The sequence below is a fragment of the Mercenaria mercenaria genome, chromosome 6 (assembly GCF_021730395.1).
Source record: "Mercenaria mercenaria strain notata chromosome 6, MADL_Memer_1, whole genome shotgun sequence".
Lineage (NCBI taxonomy): Eukaryota > Metazoa > Mollusca > Bivalvia > Venerida > Veneridae > Mercenaria > Mercenaria mercenaria.
Genome location: NC_069366.1, coordinates 27,857,116 through 27,876,155, shown reverse-complemented (window position 1 = coordinate 27,876,155; position 19,040 = coordinate 27,857,116). Strand labels below are relative to the sequence as shown.

The 19,040-nt window shown below is 36.7% G+C and overlaps 1 protein-coding gene across 1 annotated transcript in view; it reads left to right on the top strand.

The window, feature by feature from the left end:
- LOC123550597 (VPS9 domain-containing protein 1-like) overlaps positions 1 to 11,599 on the top strand; it is a 38,744-nt gene extending 27,145 nt beyond the window's left edge. The window contains exons 12-14 of the mRNA XM_053545467.1: positions 742 to 814; positions 1,467 to 1,571; positions 2,966 to 11,599. Of these exons, the coding sequence (XP_053401442.1) occupies positions 742 to 814; positions 1,467 to 1,571; positions 2,966 to 3,059 (272 nt within the window). The 3' untranslated portion in view covers positions 3,060 to 11,599. The remainder of the gene's footprint in view (positions 1 to 741; positions 815 to 1,466; positions 1,572 to 2,965) is intronic.
- Positions 11,600 to 19,040: the final 7,441 nt, after the last annotated feature.

Genomic DNA, 19,040 nt, shown 5'->3' with positions numbered 1-19,040 from the left:
ATGTCTGGCTAACTTACCTAGCTCATGAATAGACAGTCTGGTTCATTCATGTGCTTTGTTTAGAGCACTGAACTCTTTCCTGGGAAGAACCACTACTAGCCTTTTAGTTGGGTTGGAGACACTTTAAAAATATCAAGTGCCTGGATCAGAGTTGAACCCTGGACTTCTGGATTGGCAACCAAGTGTGTACTACTAGACCACAGCACTACTAATTTGTTAAGAAAGTTGAAGGAAAATTTTATGATCAACCCATCAGTGTTGTGGTAACTCCTGAAGATGATCTTGTTTTGTAAGATTTTAGGCATATTCAGTTCGAATTATTTTAGTGGAGCTATGAGACTTCCAGTTTTCAATTGCTTCTAGTTGACTCTGAGGGGACATTGGTGGCTAAGTGGTTAAAGCCTTTGACATTGAATCACTTGTCTGTCACAGCTGTACGAAACTTAGCATATAAGGAAGTCAACCATTTGGCATTTAGAAAGTTGGTGATTCTACCCAGATGCCTGCCTAAAATGATGAAGAGAGAGGCACTTGGGGTCTTCCTCCACAAGGAAAAGCTTTTAACTCGCACAAGACCTATAATCATGACGGTGTAATGTCACAAAACAAAAACAAACAAAAAATGAATCCTGATAAGTCTCAATACATCCTTCCACAGACACTATTAAAACCTGATTGAAATTCAGTGTTACTTAAATTCCTTAAAAAGGTTCTAAATATGTGTAGATGTATATGTTTCAGTGAGAGCTTCAAAGGAAGTGATGCACTGTGTAGAACAGTATTACAAGCAGAGAGATACAGAGGCACCTAGTCTGTAAGTTCATACACTACACAATTATATAGTTGCTTCCATTTTAAATAATTCTTTGTAGGTGATTTATCAATGTATATCATTTTGTTATAAAATTGATCAGGTACTGTCTCGCATGTTGACACCTTTACATAAATGATAAAATGAGTTTAAAGCAGACATTTTATAATATAAAACTTCTTGTCTGTTCAAAGTAAATCAACTTTAAAGAAAAGTTATTTAGTGTGTTAGTTACAATATATTCTAGCAGTAATAATCCCTTAAAAATGTTCTGTTAAAAAAACAATGTTGCATTAATGTTGGCGTTATTTTTGTTTTCAGGTAAACTCGTAACATTTCTTGATTGGTTTTAATTGCCATAATAATGAATAGGCATATGAGCCGTGCCATGTGAAAACCAACATAGTGGGTTTGCGACCAGCATGGATCCAGACCAGCCTGCGCATCTGCGCAGTCTGGTCAGGATCCATGCTGTTCGTTAACAGTTTCTCCAATTCCAATAGGCTTCAAAAGCGAACAGCATGGATCCTGACCAGACTGCGCGGATGCGCAGGCTGGTCTGGATCCATGCTGGTCGCAAACCCACTATGTTGGTTTTCTCATGGCACGGCTCATATATTGAAGTTGGATAATGCAGTTATTGTTTATATTCTAGGGGAGCAGATGATTTACTGCCTATTCTGTGTTATGTTGTTGTTAGAAGTGGATTACCACAGCTTGTGTCTGAGTGCCAAGCAATGGAGAAACTTATACATGAAGGGTGAGTTAAAACTAGGCTTTAACAGTTACAAAACAGAGTTTGGAGACCAGTCTTAGAATGCAGCATTTCATTGGTTAATTTCAAAATTATGAACAGAAACAACCATTCTTGCACACCGGACTGGCGTTTCCGTTGATTTTACCCATGCCGGCAAAACCCATCTGGCACCCCCCATGCCAGATGACTCTCGTGCTGTTAATGACAACTAGTGGTTCATGCACTGATAATATATAGTTTATGTAAAAATACGAAAAAAGCAGGTACCTTGATAGTTTCTCTCCGTTCCTTATAGTATATTTCTCGATTCAAAATACGTTAGTTTATTGTAAAAACATAACGTTACGCTACAAACTATAAAACTAAAGCGGAACTTTGTTATTGTGCGTAACGCAAAACATCATGACGTCACCTGCTTACGGACGTTAATTTCCCGCGCTTTGTGTTCATTCTCTACTATAAGAAAGTGTGCTAAAGAGAAAGTATTTCTACCTTTTGTAAAATATGGTATGCAAGAAAAATAATCTGCCAGAATAAAATGCTAACATGTATACGATATGCAAGAAAAAATATCAGTCATGTGTTTACGAACTGGATGGAAATATCCGTCCCTCGGCCACCTGCGCATGGGCGGTAATTTGGCAAGCCTCATTACTACCCAATGCGCAGGTGCCCTCGGGACGGATATTTCTATCCGATTTGTAAACACATGACAGATATTATTAATCAGATGCTAGAGTTTTGAGACTGGTTCCCTAACTCAGTTCTGTAGCCTTTGACACAGTTTTAAATGCAATTCAGTTTCTGTCAAGTATTATTGTTTTCAGATTTTTGGTATTCTATGGTATTATTTTTGGATAGATTTTATCTAAGTTTAATATTAACAATCTGCCAGACAAATTAATTGTACCTGCATTTCTTGCATATCTGATCCCAAAATTAATCAGACAACTTCTGTACAGACTACTAACGTGCACCAAACCAAAGTGGATCATAATAAAGGAATAAAATATACAGAATATTCATGTGATAGGGGGTTGAAAGTGGATCACAATATTATTAAAGTTAATTCATCTAAAGTTCATAAGTACATTAGTTCATCAGAATGGAGCAAGACACTCAGTATACCCCTGGACAGTCTTTTAACCTTGATGGAACCACTGACCTACAAGAAATTTGGATAGCTTGTTCATACAGAACAATTTTACATCACATAGTGTGATTTTGATCCCTCCAGGTGAGAGTCAGATTGAAATGAAACAATTGTAACCCTTACCCATATTTTCATTCTAACTATTGGCATATAGTATAAAATGCAGTTTCATAAAGGAACAGATCCTGTATGGTTGTTACATCTATTTAATAACAATGAATTTTTCTTACTCTGTTTTTTCCAGGTACATGTTTGGCGAGGAAGGTTATTGTTTAACGTCTTTTCAGACGGCCATCAATTATCTCATATCTGAAGGTGTAGGTAACCAGGAAACGTGATAGTTTAATGTTTTTACAGACAGCCACCAGTTATCTCATATCTGAAGGTATAAGTAAGCAGAAAACGTTATAGTTTAACAGGAAATATTTTGTGTCCAATGACCTCAATTTCTTGAGGTTTAAAACATTTTTGTGTTGCTGTGCCATTGTACAACAGATGTGAAACTATTTCAAATTATGTTACGATTCTGTACAGATGTTGAACTGTTCTCTAAGCATATAAAACCATTGTTTTAGAGATTATGCAGAACTTGCAATGTTATTGTATCACAGATAGTGAACAATTCTTTTAGTATCAAGTATATTAAACCAGTCTTCTAGAGATATTACAGTCCCACTACACTAAGTCTTGATTAACCAGCCTTGAAGTATGTTATATAAAAGCACTACTAGACGTTAAACATAGATGTTTAAACAATATTTTAATATAAAAAAAAACAGTCTACTGTAGATTCTGCAAAAATGGCTTAGCCATACTACTGCAGCAGCTTTTAAGTATATCAACCCATTCTACTGCAGATCCCACAAGTATTGCACTATATTCTATGGTAGATGTTAAACCATATCTTAAAGTATAAAAAAACCAGTGTATTGAAAATTCTGCAAAAATGGCCTTGCTATATTCATTCAAACATTGAAACTGTCTTAATTTGTAAGTACTGTCTAAAAAAAGGTGTGACAGATCTTGAACAAGGAACAGAAAACCAGTCTGGTATTTGGGAACAAGATCAGATATAGTACCCTTTGTGTTTGACCATAACTGTTCAAATTTACCTCTATTTAGCAATTACCAGCCAAATAGTGCTAGTTCATTAGAAAACTTTAGAGTTTGTGAATATGAGCCGTGCCATGAGAAAACCAACATAGTGGGTTTGCGACCAGCATCCGCGCAGTCTGGTCAGGCTCCATGCTGTTCGCTTTTAAAGCCTATTGGAATTGGAGAAACTGTTAGCGAACAGCATGGAGCCTGACCAGACTGCGCGGATGCGCAGGCTGGTCTGGATCCATGCTGGTCGCATACCCACTATGTTGGTTTTCCCATGGCACGGCTCATATATATTGTACTTGAATTTGTTTTGCATACTTTAGTTTTTATGGAAGCTTTTTTGGCATTTTTTTGTGAGAGCATCTGGATTTATGTTTTTGTTCAACATTTTTACTTATGCAGTTTACAAGGCTGTTGAATATTTGAGCTTTGCTTTCCTCCGACAGCTCTTGTTGGTAAAGTTTTTGTATGTAAGCTGGTATCTCAGTACCCATGAATTGAAACTTCACACACTTGATCAATGCAATGAACTCATTTGCTTTGCACAGATTCCATAACTCTGCTTTGTTTCTTTACAAAATTACGCCCCTTTTTAGCTCACCTGTGACCTCTCTAGAGGCCATAATTTTCAATGGATCTTCATGAAAATTGGTCAGAATGTTCACCTTTATGATATCTAGGCTAAGTTTGAAACTTGGTCACGTGCCTTCAAAAACTAGGTCAGTAGGTCAAATAATAGAAAAACCTTGTGACCTCTCTAAAGGCCATATTTTTCATGGGATCTGTATGAAAGTTGATCTGAATGTTCATCTTGATGATATCTAGGTCAAGTTCGAAACTGGGTCACGTGCGGTCAAAAACTAGGTCAGTAGGTCTAAAAATAGAAAAACCTAGTGCTTTCTAGAGGCCATATATTTCACAAAATCTTCCTGAAAATTGGTCAGAACATTCATCTTGATGATATCTAGGTCAAGTTCGAAACTGGGTCACGTGCTTTCAAAAACTAGGTCAGTAGGTCTTGAAATAGAAAAACCTTGTGACCTCTCTAGAGGCCATATATTTCATGAAATCTTCATGAAAATTGGTCAGAATGTTCACCTTGATGATATCTAAGTCAAGTTCGAAAGTGGGTCACGTGCCTTTAAAAACTAGGTCAGTAGGTCAAATAATAGAAAAACCTTGTGACCTCTCTAGAAGCCATATTTTCCATGGGATCTATATGAAAATTGGTCTGAATGTTCATCTTGATGATATCTAGGTCAGGTTCGAAAGTGGGTCACATGCGGTCAAAAACTAGGTCAGTAGGTCAAATAATAGAAAAACCTTGTGACCTCTCTAAAGGCCATATTTTTCAATGGATCTTCATGAAAGTTGGTCTGAATGTTCATCTTGATGATATCTAGGTCAAGTTCGAAACAGGGTCATGTGCGGTCAAAAACTAGGTCAGTAGGTCTAAAAATAGAAAAACCTTGTGACCTCTCTAGAGGCCATACTTATGAATGGATCTCCATAAAAATTGGTCAGAATGTTCATCTTGATGATATCTAGGTCAAGTTTGAAAGTGGGTCACGTGCCTTCAAAAAATAGGTCAGTAGGTCAAATAATAAAAAAACGTTGTGACCTCTCCAGAGGCTATATTTTTGATGGGATCTGTATGAAAGTTGGTCTGAATGTTTATCTTGATGATATCTAGGTCAAGTTTGAAACTGGGTCAACTGCGATCAAAAACTAGGTCAGTAGGTCTTGAAATAGAAAAACCTTGTGACCTCTCTAGAGGCCATACCCTTGAATGGATCTTCATGAAAATTGGTCAGAATGTTCACCTTGATGATATCTAGGTCAAGTATAAAACTGGGTCACGTGCCTTAAAAAACTAGGTCAATAGGTCAAATAATAGAAAAACCTTGTGACCTCTCTAGAGACCATATTTTTCAATGGATCTTCATGAAAATTGGTCAGAATTTTTATCTTGATAATATCTAGGTAAAGTTCAAAACTGGGTCACATGAGCTCAAAAACTAGGTCACTATGTCAAATAATAGAAAAAACGACGTCATACTCAAAACTGGATCATGTGGGAAGAGGTGAGCGATTCAGGATCACCATGGTCCTCTTGTTTGATGTAGCAATTTTTGGTTAAGCTGGTATTTCCATTACCGGGGTAGTTTTCACTTCCTTGGAAGACATGATATTGCTAGGAACTTCCTTCATCTCTGGAAGATGAATTTCAATTTTGCCCGACAGACAGAGAGCAAGACCGCAAGAGCTTTCAGACATTTTTGTTGTGTATACTTAAAACTCCAAATTTCTTCTCAAAGGTTGATATAGTCTTGAGGGCAGTTGAAAATGCACTGAATAAATTTTTGTTGAGCCTGCAATATAATAGAATATTAAATACAAATGTAAAAATATTGAATACTGTGAAATCAGTTAATTGTATGGGGACAAACTTCCTTGGTTTTGGCCAAAACAGCTTTTTCATGGGATATGTATTTGTGGATTTCAACATTTCCATATGAAATAAATAGGACATTAAGTTGTTTGTTGGGATAAAATTTTGTGGATTGGCTAAATTGGGAAATCCACAAAAATTGGAAACCCCACAGTGTAAATGACATATATTACATGCTCCTCTTGGTGAAAAAGTGATTATGAGGATAAGGAAAACATGCTGTCAATTTGGTGCAAGTTAAGACCCATCCACACAAGATTGCTTAAAACCTTCCTGACATTCATGCATGCCTCTACCATAACACTTGAAGATTCTTGTTTCTTGCCTAAAACAACCTCTTCCTCTCCACTTTCTTTTGGACCAGCCCTATGGGAGTGACCTGAAGGCCAAGAAAAGGATGGTCCAAGAAAGGACCTTTGATGCGATTGGCAGACAATTATGTCTGTAGTTTTTGTTGAACTACTAATTTAAAAGGAAACTCCTAGCAGTATTTGAGATTCGAGTATGAAGTAGGCAGCCGAGGACCTGAGCAACCTAAATGAAAACCGTTTCTGAAGCCCTGGATTAAGTAGTCAGAACCATGATAACTCGATAGGTATTTTAATAAAACCTCCACCTTTAGTGGCGTAGTTGGTTTTGACCCAAGGAAACAACTTTTTTGGGGTACAGGGGATACTGGGTGTGGGTAAGGGGCTTTTGGTTGTTTGTGTTATGAACATGCTGGCCTGTTCTTTGCATGTGAACAAACAGAGCCCTGCATGGTGTGATCCACTGCAGAATCCATAGACATGTGGCCTTGTGCATCTCGAATCTATGCATAAACCTCGTTTATTGTATGTCCAGCAGGTATTGTCAAGGAATCTGGAAGGCCTGTAAAATGAATTCTGGGCAGGACGCAAGGATCTGCTTGGCCCTGAATAAAGGACCGATTACCTGAATGTATATTGTTGTGAATGTTGGGTGGTTGCCATGACTCAGAATTCTGTGTGAAGCAGGTCCCACTGCATAATCTGGTGTTCCCTGAACATCCTAAAATGAGTGTCATAAAATGACCACTCCAGTCAAGGACATCTTCAGGCAAGGTCTCTATTTCCCCATATTTCATATAGCTGGGGTGTTTCAGTGGGATATTTTGATGAATTCAGAATATTGCAACAAACCTCAGGAATGCCGTAGTCCTGGCTTTGATTGACGTTATTTTCTTGGTATTGCTGGTTGGGACTAGGCTTAATTGTGAATGGTTGTTTACTGTAATGGAGAAATTGGTCATTGGATGTTCCTCGCCCAAGTGATTTTTCATGTGTAACCTTTAGAGATTTGCACGATTGACTGTGGTAGACTGGGAGGAAATGGAATCTGTTTGTTGCTGGCTTTGTTCCCATCGTTGCCCTGTAAGACCCCAAGTCTGGGTTGGAGTATAAACAATGGGAAAGCCATTAACATTGTCCCTGATCCTTGACAAACTACCAGTCATTCTAGATTTATACTTCCTTTTGGTCTGGTTAGTTTGGTCCCTTTGTGGGGAGGGTGACTGATGTACCCACCGAACATGTTTTGTTGGAACCCAACAGGGCAAGGTGCAGCTGCTTACTGTCGCTGACCATTTCTGGCATTTCATCTGCAAAATAGAAAACGTGTTAAGGTGAAGAAGGTGTAATGAGCGGGATTTTCAAAAACAAGTTGCATCCTTGATAACGTAAATAACAGCAAAAGTTGATCTTCACCCGATGTACAATTATTGAAAAGGTCAAATGCACACTTTTTTACGCAAATGATGTCGAGATTTCACCTTTTAGCCTAGTTGGAAATAGTTATGACATTGCCGTTTTCATGGCGATTAATTAAGTTTTGGGGCGTTCATTTTATTGATGTAATTTTCAGATATATACTCTCACTATTTGCTGAAGAAATGCTCACTTTATGCAAAAATCATGCCAAAATCTTACTATGAAATTATTGTTTTCGTGCGGAATGACCAAGTAGTGTGCAAAAACTTGTCCATAAATTTTTTTAAAAAAAACTAATATTATCTTAAAATTTGTTTTACTGTAAAATGAGCAAACAAAAATCAGGGGTCACCGACTTTGTTTTCGATATATTTTCATAAATTTTCCCCTACCCCCATTTTCTTGTGCATTTTTTTGATATAAAAAGTCATAAGAAAATCATTTGATAGATTAATGAAATACACTTCTACCAGATAAATTTTAGCCCACAGCGACATTGACTGCACACGAATTTGTTAACTTAAAGTGATAAGTTTGTGGCTGACCCTTTCTGATTAGTTGTAGCCATAAATTTTAGCACGCGTTGTTCCAAAATCTGACCTCAACGGAAGTGACGTTTTCGAGCTACGAAGTTGCAAAAAATGATAAAGTCTCAAATGGCGCTATGGGCGGCGTTTCAGGTTGCACATTTTCCCATGGCGTATGCTGTGTTTGTAAATAGATATTTAGTCATTCCGTTTTAAAAAATCTAATACCTTCTGAAACATACTTTCATTCTTGTATTTCCAAATCATATTATATAGTTGTCTTTATCACCTGAATATATGTGGTAATTTTCAAGTTACCTACTTAGATTGTACAATTAGTAAGTAAGTAAGTAAAGACTTTATTTTCTGTGGATTACGCATTTGGCATATTTACCAATTTACAATATGGTCCACAACATATATGCAAAATATAAAATTGAGTGACAAAGTATAAATAAGCAAGTGCATATACATGTCATATCCAGATATTCAGTCTGAAATAATCTGAATTTTCATTGTATCCTGCGGTAAAAAGAAAGCCGTATACTTTTTTCGCATGAAATGTTAGGACATATTTCAAGAAGATGTGTTATTAAGTATAATTTAAGGTGCAACTGGCCGTAAATGATTTCCTTTGCATAGAGAATGTAGCAATATGAAATAATTCTTTTTATGTGCCCCCATTCAAGTTATGTTAAGGTGAGATGTGGAACCAAAATTTGTAGTCCTGTTTGCCGCCATATAACCTATACTGTGTTGGTGTGCCGTAAAACCCAAATAAATAAATAAATATGTTTAGGTGGGGCAATTAGTGTTCCCCTCACCTGCCTGCCCATCCGTCCGTCGAATTAGTGTCGGGCATATCTCAGAAATACCAGTGTTATGGCCCTTGATGTAGTCGAAAATATACATAAAAGTTTATGTCGCATTTATCTCATTAAGTGCTTCAAGATTTTTATTGCATATATCTTAAAAATAATAGAGACATGAAACCATATAGGAATAATATGCAGCATGTGAAGTTGTAACATATTCAGGGTTGAGCGCCCGCCAAATACTTGTTTTTGCTATAATGTATCTTTTGGAATTACTGCATCTAAACAAACACAGACAGTTGTATAGAAAGATTCAACCAGTCAGACTAAAGTTTTCGTTTTTGAACATCGGACAAATGTACGTAGCCGCTTTTGTTACTTGTTGAGATGTTGTCAGTAACAGATGTTGAGCAAGTTAATGCCGTTAGGGAGTTCGGAAACAATAACAGTTAAATTGTCAGTATATCATTACTACCTACAATACAAAACAAAACACAAACATCAAAAGTTTTTCATAATTTTTCATTTTTATCATGACAATGCGCTTGATAACTGCTGTGGTTGTATGTAATACAGCAATGATATAAAATGTCTGAATGATAAATAAAATTTATACACATCATCTGTCTTCAAAATATATATGAATTTTGACATGCCTATCATAATTCTCAAGTGTACCCATTGCCATATCTAGGAAAGATTTGCACGTACACAGCATATAATTTATGAATAGATGCAAACACCAACGATAATGTTTACAAACATAGCATAGGGAATCACAAAAATTCACGAAAATCATTCTTATAATACAGGTGATATACGTGATCCCCAATTGAGCGATAGACACTAAAGTAGGACAAAATAACCGCCCATGCCAGTCTAAGAAAATACACAAAAAATCATTTGTTTTCTGCACATGTTTGACTTCAAGGGAGTATTGCATGGCTGTCGTAATGTTTAGTAGATAATTCAAAATGTGTATTTTTTTTTTTTTTAAGATTTATGTTTTTTATTTGTCTTTATTTGGCACCTTTAACCACCTAGATTATCCAGCCAAGAATAATAAAAAAACGTCCATTGTATTGCCCTCCTGCATTGCTCGACGCCATTTTGTTTCCAACAGCTTACAGAACATAATGATGTGACGTTGCCAAATGTAACGTTTGGCGTTCTGCCAGACATCACTGAATTACACCTTCTTCACCTCAGAACAAAGTCTGGAACATCAGAACAAAATTTGGAATATCAGAACATAGTTTGGAACATCATTACATAGTCTGGAACATCAGAACAAAATTTAGAATATCAGAACACAGTCTGGAAAAAATTCTAAGTTCAGTAATTTGAAGAAACAACAAAATTTTATTTATGCACTCTGAAAATTGACTTGGCCATTTAATAGTAAATGACAAAAACATGCAAACAACATTTTTCAAAATGCAGCAAAGCCCAATTATACAAAAATGTACATAAACTAGTAAAGCATATACATATGACTACTAAAGGGCAATATAACGCTATATCACCTAAAACTAAATACAGCATTAATATAAAAAATAACACAAATTGAATATGAAATGCCACTAACAAAACTGGAAGTTTTTTTTATCAAATGACATCCATATTTTTTAAGTTAAGACAAGCAGTAGTGATTGCATTTGTACATAGACATTTAGTTTATATAATTATCAAATTATATCTTTAAGTTACATATAAAGAGGAACATAATTGTAAGTGAAATTGTAAAAAGATAAGAAAGAAAGATTTGTGAACGTACCTCAAATCGACATGTTGCCATTACAACCAGGCTCATTGTAACGATGTGTACCTTTTCCATTGCGATTTTCTGAAAAAAACAAATCATGCAAACATCATTTTTCAAAATGCAGCAAAACCCAATTATACAAAAATGTACATAAACTAGTAAAGCATATACATAATTATGACTTCTGAAGGGCAATATAACACTATATCACCCAAAACATAAAAATTATCAAAGGTTAGGTCCCAAAATAACTTAACCAGTAAATCTTTTTTCGTCTTTGTGTAGCCATTTAACCAGTATGAAAATTTTTCAATGTTTACAGGTGTACATATCCAAGTCTTACAACGACTAATGCTGGTTATCGCTTATTAGAGGAGTTGACGATGGCTTGTTTTCCAGAGATGACTTGCTTAATATGTTCTGGTTACCTTTGCTGAAAACAAGCTTTCTTGCTGTGAGGCCTGGAACAACGTTGGCAGACATGTCGGTGGGGGGGGGGGGGGGGGGGGGGGAGGCCCGAAATGGTTTTGTAAGAAATTTCCTTTGCTGGCTAATACCCATGGCAATGGCTTCGGTGTAGGTATTGCCATGCAAGGAACTGAACGATAAGGAAGGGTCATACTGTCACAGACGACGGAAAGTTTTGTCATAGAACAAAGCTGCCTCATCACCAGCGCTGTACCAATTTCCTAATTTTCTCCACATATTGCATAAGGCCTGGGGTTGCTGCAGGGAATTTCTCCGAGTAGATAGCCACATACCAATTAAAAGTGGCAAACCATTTTGGCAGGGAGGTAATGGCTTTCGTCAGATTTGGTGTTTTCTTCATAACCAGAGTACCAGCAGTTGATTCCACCATTCTAAAAGATTCCTGCACTTCTGAATCACTGTCACCTGCCAAATCTACATATTCATTAGCCCAGATTTTGCTTCTTACTTTCTGACTGACATGTAAATTAATAGGTAAAGAGGATGCACCTGCTGATGTGCTTGGCACTGCTTCATCTGATGGTCGTTCCCTTGGATTCTGTACTTCAGCTGATGGTGCATGATTAGAATTTGCGAAAGGTAAGACCTGCATGGCAGCCAGAGTTTCAACAACACTTTAAGTTACCGCTGGCACTAGCTTCTACATCATCTTTTGCTTTTCTTCATCCGACAAGCCACTTCTGTGTTCGGCGGTTTTTGTTTGTTTGGCAGCAGATGCAGCAGCAGCCTTTGGTGTCGGGTTGTGCTTTTGTTTTGATGGCAGTATACCTGAAAGGCATCATGGTAATACAAAATGTTGAAGTGTATTAAACAGAATGTCTAGACAGTATTAGATTAAAAAATCCATTTATTAGTTTTCTAAAATTAGGGCAACCTTAAAATTAAGTTACACTTTCCCTTAAATCATTTTGCCTTAGAATTAAGGTAATAAAAGTTCTTAAACAAAATTGTTACCCTATCTTCAACAGGGCTGTTGTGTAACGGCGCATGTTTGTTGATTAAAGAAACTAAGTCCAGTTCTAATTTTCTATTAACTTTTATTTTAATCTGTTAGAACTTCGCATTATATATACCAAATCTAAATCTAATTCCCAAAACTTTTTCTAAACTTTCTTGTTTCAACTCTAAAACTTCTACTTAAAACCTAACTAAACTCCTTGTAGCTGCACTGCTTATATACTAACATATTATCGTGTTTCCAAGAAAACTGAGCAATTTTTTTAGCTCACCTGTCACAAAGTGACAAAGTGAGCTTTTGTGATCGCGCGGTGTCCGTCGTCCGTCGTCCGTCCGTGCGTGCGTGCGTCCGTCCGTCCGTAAACTTTTGCTTGTGACCACTCTAGAGGTCACATTTTTCGTGGGATCTTTATGAAAGTTGGTCAGAATGTTCATCTTGATGATATCTAGGTCAAGTTCGAAACTGGGTCACGTGCCTTCAAAAACTAGGTCAGTAGGTCTAAAAATAGAAAAACCTTGTGACCTCTCTAGAGGCCATATATTTCATGAAATCTTCATGAAAATTTGTCAGAATGTTCATCTTGATGATATCTAGGTCAAGTTTGAAACTGGGTCACGTGCCCTCAAAAACTAGGTCAGTAGGTCTAAAAATAGAAAAACCTTGTGACCTCTCTAGAGGCCATATATTTCACAAGATCTTCATGAAAATTGGTCAGAACTTTCACCTTGATGATATCTAGGTCAAGTTTGAAACTGGGTCACGTGCCATCTAAAACTAGGTCAGTAGGTCAAATAATAGAAAAACCTTATGACCTCTCTAAAGACCATATTTTTCATGGGATCTGTATGAAAGGTGGTCAGAATGTTCATCTTGATGATATCTAGGACAAGTTCGAAACTGGGTCACGTGCGGTCAAAAACTAGGTCAGTAGTTCTAAAAATAGAAAAACCTTGTGACCTCTCTAGAGGCCATATATTTCATGAGATCTTCATGAAAATTGATCAGAATGTTCATCTTGATGATATTTAGGTCAAGTTCGAAAGTGGGTCACGTGCCTTCAAAAACTAGGTCAGTAGGTCAAATAATAGAAAAACCTTGTGACCTCTCTAGAGGCCATAATTTTCATGGGATCTGTATGAAAGTTGGTCTGAATGTTCATCTTAATGATCTCTAGGTCAAGTTCGAAAGTGGGTCAAGTGCCGCCAAAAACTAGGTCAGTAGGTCAAATAATAGAAAAACCTTGTGACCTCTCTAAAGGCCATATTTTTCATGAGATCTGTATAAAAATTGGTCTGAATGTTAATCTTGATGATATCGAGATCAAGTTCGAAACAGGGTCATGTGCGGTCAAAAACTAGGTCAGTAGGTCTAAAAATAGAAAAACCTTGTCACCTCTCTAGAGGCCATACTTATGAATGGATCTCCATAAAAATTGGCCAGAATGTTCACCTTGATGATATCTAGGTCAGGTTTGAAACTGGGTCACGTGCCTTACAAAACTAGGTCAGTAGGTCAAATAATAAAAAAACCTTGTGACCTCTCTAGAGGCCATACTTTTCATGGGATCTGTATGAAAGTTGGTCTGAATGTTCATCTTGATGATATCTAGGTCAAGTTTGAAACTGGGTCAACTGCGATCAAAAACTAGGTCAGTAGGTCTAAAATTATTAAAATCTTTTGACCTCTCTAGAGGCCATATTTTTCAATGGATCTTCATGAAAATTGATATGAATTTTCACCTTGATGATATCTAGATAAAGTTCAAAACAGGGTCACATACCTTCGAAAACTAGGTCAATAGGTCAAATAATAGAAAAACCTTGTGACCTCTCTAGAGACCATATTTTTCAATGGATCTTCATGAAAATTGGTCAGAATTTTTATCTTGATAATATCTAGGTCAAGTTCAAAACTGGGTCACATGAGCTCAAAAACTAGGTCACTATGTCAAATAATAGAAAAAACGACGTCATACTCAAAACTGGGTCATGTGGGAAGAGGTGAGCGATTCAGGACCATCATGGCCCTCTTGTAATAATAACCCGAACCACCTAATTTGGAAAGAAGCTCATAACATCACCATGGTAAACGATCCGTCCGAGCTATGAGTCATGACCCTTTTCCAGGAATTCTAATAATAACCTTGTAGTCATACAGTCTGCCTTAATATGGATACAGACTAGTGGTTACCATGGAAACAGTGACTTTGTTAACCTATTTCCCAAAATCAATTAGTACTGTTCTTATCTTATCAACACCTGTTAGGTGGATCTCATTTACAGGCAATAACTCAGTAACAGCTGATAGCTGTAAGGATAATGTCCTGGGTACCGTTTTACAAAAGATCTTGCGATAAGTTTTAGCGTAAGATATATCTTACTCTTGACTTAAGAATTTTTGGTGTTTTACAGAACAAATCTTAGTTAAGATATCATCTGCTTAAGATTATACTAACCTAAAATGGCTGATCGATAACACGAAATAATAGGGCAGGCATGAAAAACAAAACGCTATTTGAAGATAAATATGTAAGGTTAAAACATCATTTATGCTAGTTCAACTAATTGTACGTGAGCCACGATATTGTGATAATTTTTGCATAGGTCAATATCTTATTATGACCTATCACGAAAATATCTCAGAATCACTTTTGACGTCAAATTATTTGGACTACATTTATGCATGTCCTAATAATTATACATTTGATGCCTCATAAATATGTCCGTTATCCTAGCCTATCCTCCAAGTGTTGTCTAGGAATACGGAACCTCCTAGCCTCCGATTGTAGGATTACGGTACCGTAATCATAGCCACTGCCGAAATAATATCATGTAACCTACCCACCTAATTTATAATTTCAAAATTGCATAGTCCTTAACTTTGGAAAGACATTTTAAACTTTCTAAATTTTCTTCATCTCTTATACCCTACCCACAAGAGTTCTGCATGTAAAAAATGTATAAACAAATTTAAGTAATCAAATAAAAAGCAAAGTGTACCCCCAGATTTTGAAGTATAGTTTGCAAAGGCAAGGAGTACTCTTAAAATTAAATAGTCAGGTGTAATATGTGGGCTGAGTAGCCTGGAAAACATAACAGTTTTTCACTTTAATACCCCCACGCATGGCAAAAATGCATCACTTGTAAAAACCAGGTCATTATCAACGAAGATTACAAGTAATATCCGAACTCAGTAATTTAGTAAAGTAGACGAAATGATACAGGAGCTTTATACTTTTCGACACAATTCCGCCAAAACTGCTGGCGGATGCCAGCAGTATGTTGCGAGTTAAACTTTGAGGCCACCACCTCGTAGTTTTCGGTTATCTCATCTACAAGATAAACAATTTCCCCGGAACTCCAGTTCACCTTGCGCCGTCTGCCTGTATTGTTATCGTCGGCCATTTTCCTCCTCACGTGACGGTACCCACGTGACTAAGTTAGACTGGACCGCGGTTTTTAATAACTTACGACAGATCTTATCTTTGCTACTTACGAGACCGTTTGTAAAACACTTTAAGAAAATCTTAAAAGTTCTCGTAAGTCAATATCTTACGTTAAGATAAGTGAAATCTTAAGATTTTTTGTAAAACGGTACCCAGGAGCTTTACTTTTCCACACAATTCCGCCAAAACTGCTGGCGAATGCCAGCAATATGTTGTGAGTTAAATTTCGATGCCACCACCTCGTAGCTTTCAGTAATCTCATCCATGAGATAAACTATTTCCCCGCAAGACCAGTTGGCCTTGCGCTGTCTGCCGGTGTTGTTATCGTCGGCCATTTTTTCCTCCTCACGTGACGGTACCCAAAGTTAGACTGGACCGCGGTTTTTAATAACTTACGACAGATCTTATCTTTGCTACTTACGAGACCGTTTGTAAAACACTTTAAGAAAATCTTAAAAGTTCTCGTAAGTCAATATCTTACGTTAAGATAAGTGAAATCTTCAGATTTTTTGTAAAACGGTACCCAGGTCATTATCAACAAAGATTACAAGTAATATCCGAACTCTGAAGTAAACTAGATGAAATGATATCATTTAAGCGTAAAGCTTTACTTTTTCACACAATTCCGCCAAAACTGCTGGCAGCTGCCAGCAGTATGTTGTGAGTTAAATTTCGATGAGATGAAGTCGTAGTTTTCAGTAACCTCATTCACGAGACAAAGTATTTCGCCGCAAGGCCAGTTGGCCTTGGTCTGCCGGTGTTGTCGTCGACCATTTTTTTCCTCCTCACGTGACGGTACCCACATGACTAAGTTAGACTGGACCACAGTTTTTAATAACTTACGACAGATCTTATCTTTGCTACTTACGAGACCGTTTGTAAAACACTTTAAGAAAATCTTAAAAGTTCTCGTAAGTCAATATCTTACGCTAAGATAAGTGAAATCTTAAGATTTTTATGCCCCCGAAGGGAGGCATATAGTTTTTGAACCGTCTGTCAGTCTGTCGGTCTGTCCGCAATTTTCGTGTCCGGTCCATATCTTTGTCATCGATGGATGGATTTTCAAATAACTTGGCATGAATGTGAACCACAGTAAGACGACGTGTCGCGCGAAAGACCCAGGTCCGTAGCTCAAAGGTCAAGGTCACACTTAGACGTTAAAGGTCATTTTTCATGATAGTTGGGCGTGTCCGGTCCATATCTTTGTCATCCATAGATGGATTTTCAAATAACTTGGCATGAATGTGTACCACAGTAAGACGACGTGTCGCGTGCAAGACCCAGGTCCGTAGCTCAAAGGTCAAGGTCACACTTAGACGTTTAAGGTCATTTTTCATGATAGTGCATTTGTGTCCGGTCCATATCTTTGTCATCCATGGATGGATTTTTAAATAACTTGGCATAAATGTGTACCACAGTAAGACGACGTGTCGTGCGCAAGACCCAGGTCCGTAGCTCGAAGGTCAAGGTCACACTTAGACGTTAAAGGTCATATTTCAACATAGTGCATTGATGGGCGTGTCCGGTCCATATCTTTGTCATTCATGCTTGGATTTTAAAAAAATTTGGGCATGGATGTGTACCACAGTAAGACGACGTGTCGCGCGCAAGACCCAGGTCCGTAGGTCAAAGGTCCTTAACTCTAACATTGGCCATAACTATTCATTCAAAGTGCCATCGGGGGCATGTGTCATCCTATGGAGACAGCTCTTGTTTGTAAAACGGTACCCAGATGTTTCTGGAGATAAAGCTTGCTATGTTACAGTTGTAAACTAAGCCTAGGACAAATTTACCCAAAATTTTGTGGTATTTTAGGATTATGTCACCTGACAGAAAACTGAAACTTTTTATTGATAATCAAATTATTGCCTAGAGATGTATTATAAAAACATGTTTGAAGTAAAACACAAAATTGTGCACATTCACGTTAAAATTAAGGTATTTAACCAATAACCGTAAAGAAGTGTTATTGAAACTTTAGAATTAAGGTATCAAGACTACTGTATTGCTTCGCATAAAACACAAAATTGTGCATCTACCTTACAATTGAGGTACTTGACTGAAAACATTGTGTATAGTTAAGATACTTCACAATAATGGTGTCCCCGAAACCTTAGAATTAAGGTATCAAATCTACTATAATCATTTACATAAAACACAAAATTGTGCATCCTCTGGTACCTTATAATTAAGATACTTTACAGTAAACAGTGTCATCCCACAAGTTGTGCAGCTATCTTATAATTAGGGCACTCTACCCAAAACAGATTAAGTTAACTATACCATAAACAGTGTCATCAACGCCTTAGAATTAAGGCATCAACCTTTACTGAAAAAATCCGCCTTATTAGGTCAACAAATCTTATACTAAATTGATATGTGCCAATAGTCTATTAACACTGGGAATTTGGACATAATATTTCAAAGTTACAATTCACTATAATCACAATTAAAATGTACAAAATTATTACCACATAAATCAAATATTTTGGTGAAGATGTACAATAACAAATGTATGACAAAATACTTACAATTCTTCCTTACAAGCTAAAGAAACTGATTTAAAGTTACATTATATACTTCCGTGAAAAATTTAATTGTGCTGAGAACCCGCTGAAACCAGTAATATGTTTTGGATTTGTGTATATTCTTAAAAATTACACATATTTATTTGAAGAGAAAAACAGTCTTTCCTAAAATTTTAAATTAAATAAATTAAATAACAAAACAGGACACAGCTTGTACATAAATGTATGAAAAATTTTACACATGTACCTGCACATTTACATAAATATCTGTCATTATAGATTATGTTGTTATTTACTGTTTTACCAAGAACCTAAGTATTGACACTCATACATATTGTATAAAAAACTTAAAAATGGCAAAAATACAATTTCTGCACAAATGAATGTAATCACTGTGCTTATACATAAACGTTGATAACAGTCGGATAAACAAGCCACTTAAATCTTGTCAGTATTTCACGCTGCTAGACAATTCCGTGTTTATCACAAAAGTTTCTATCAGAAACTTT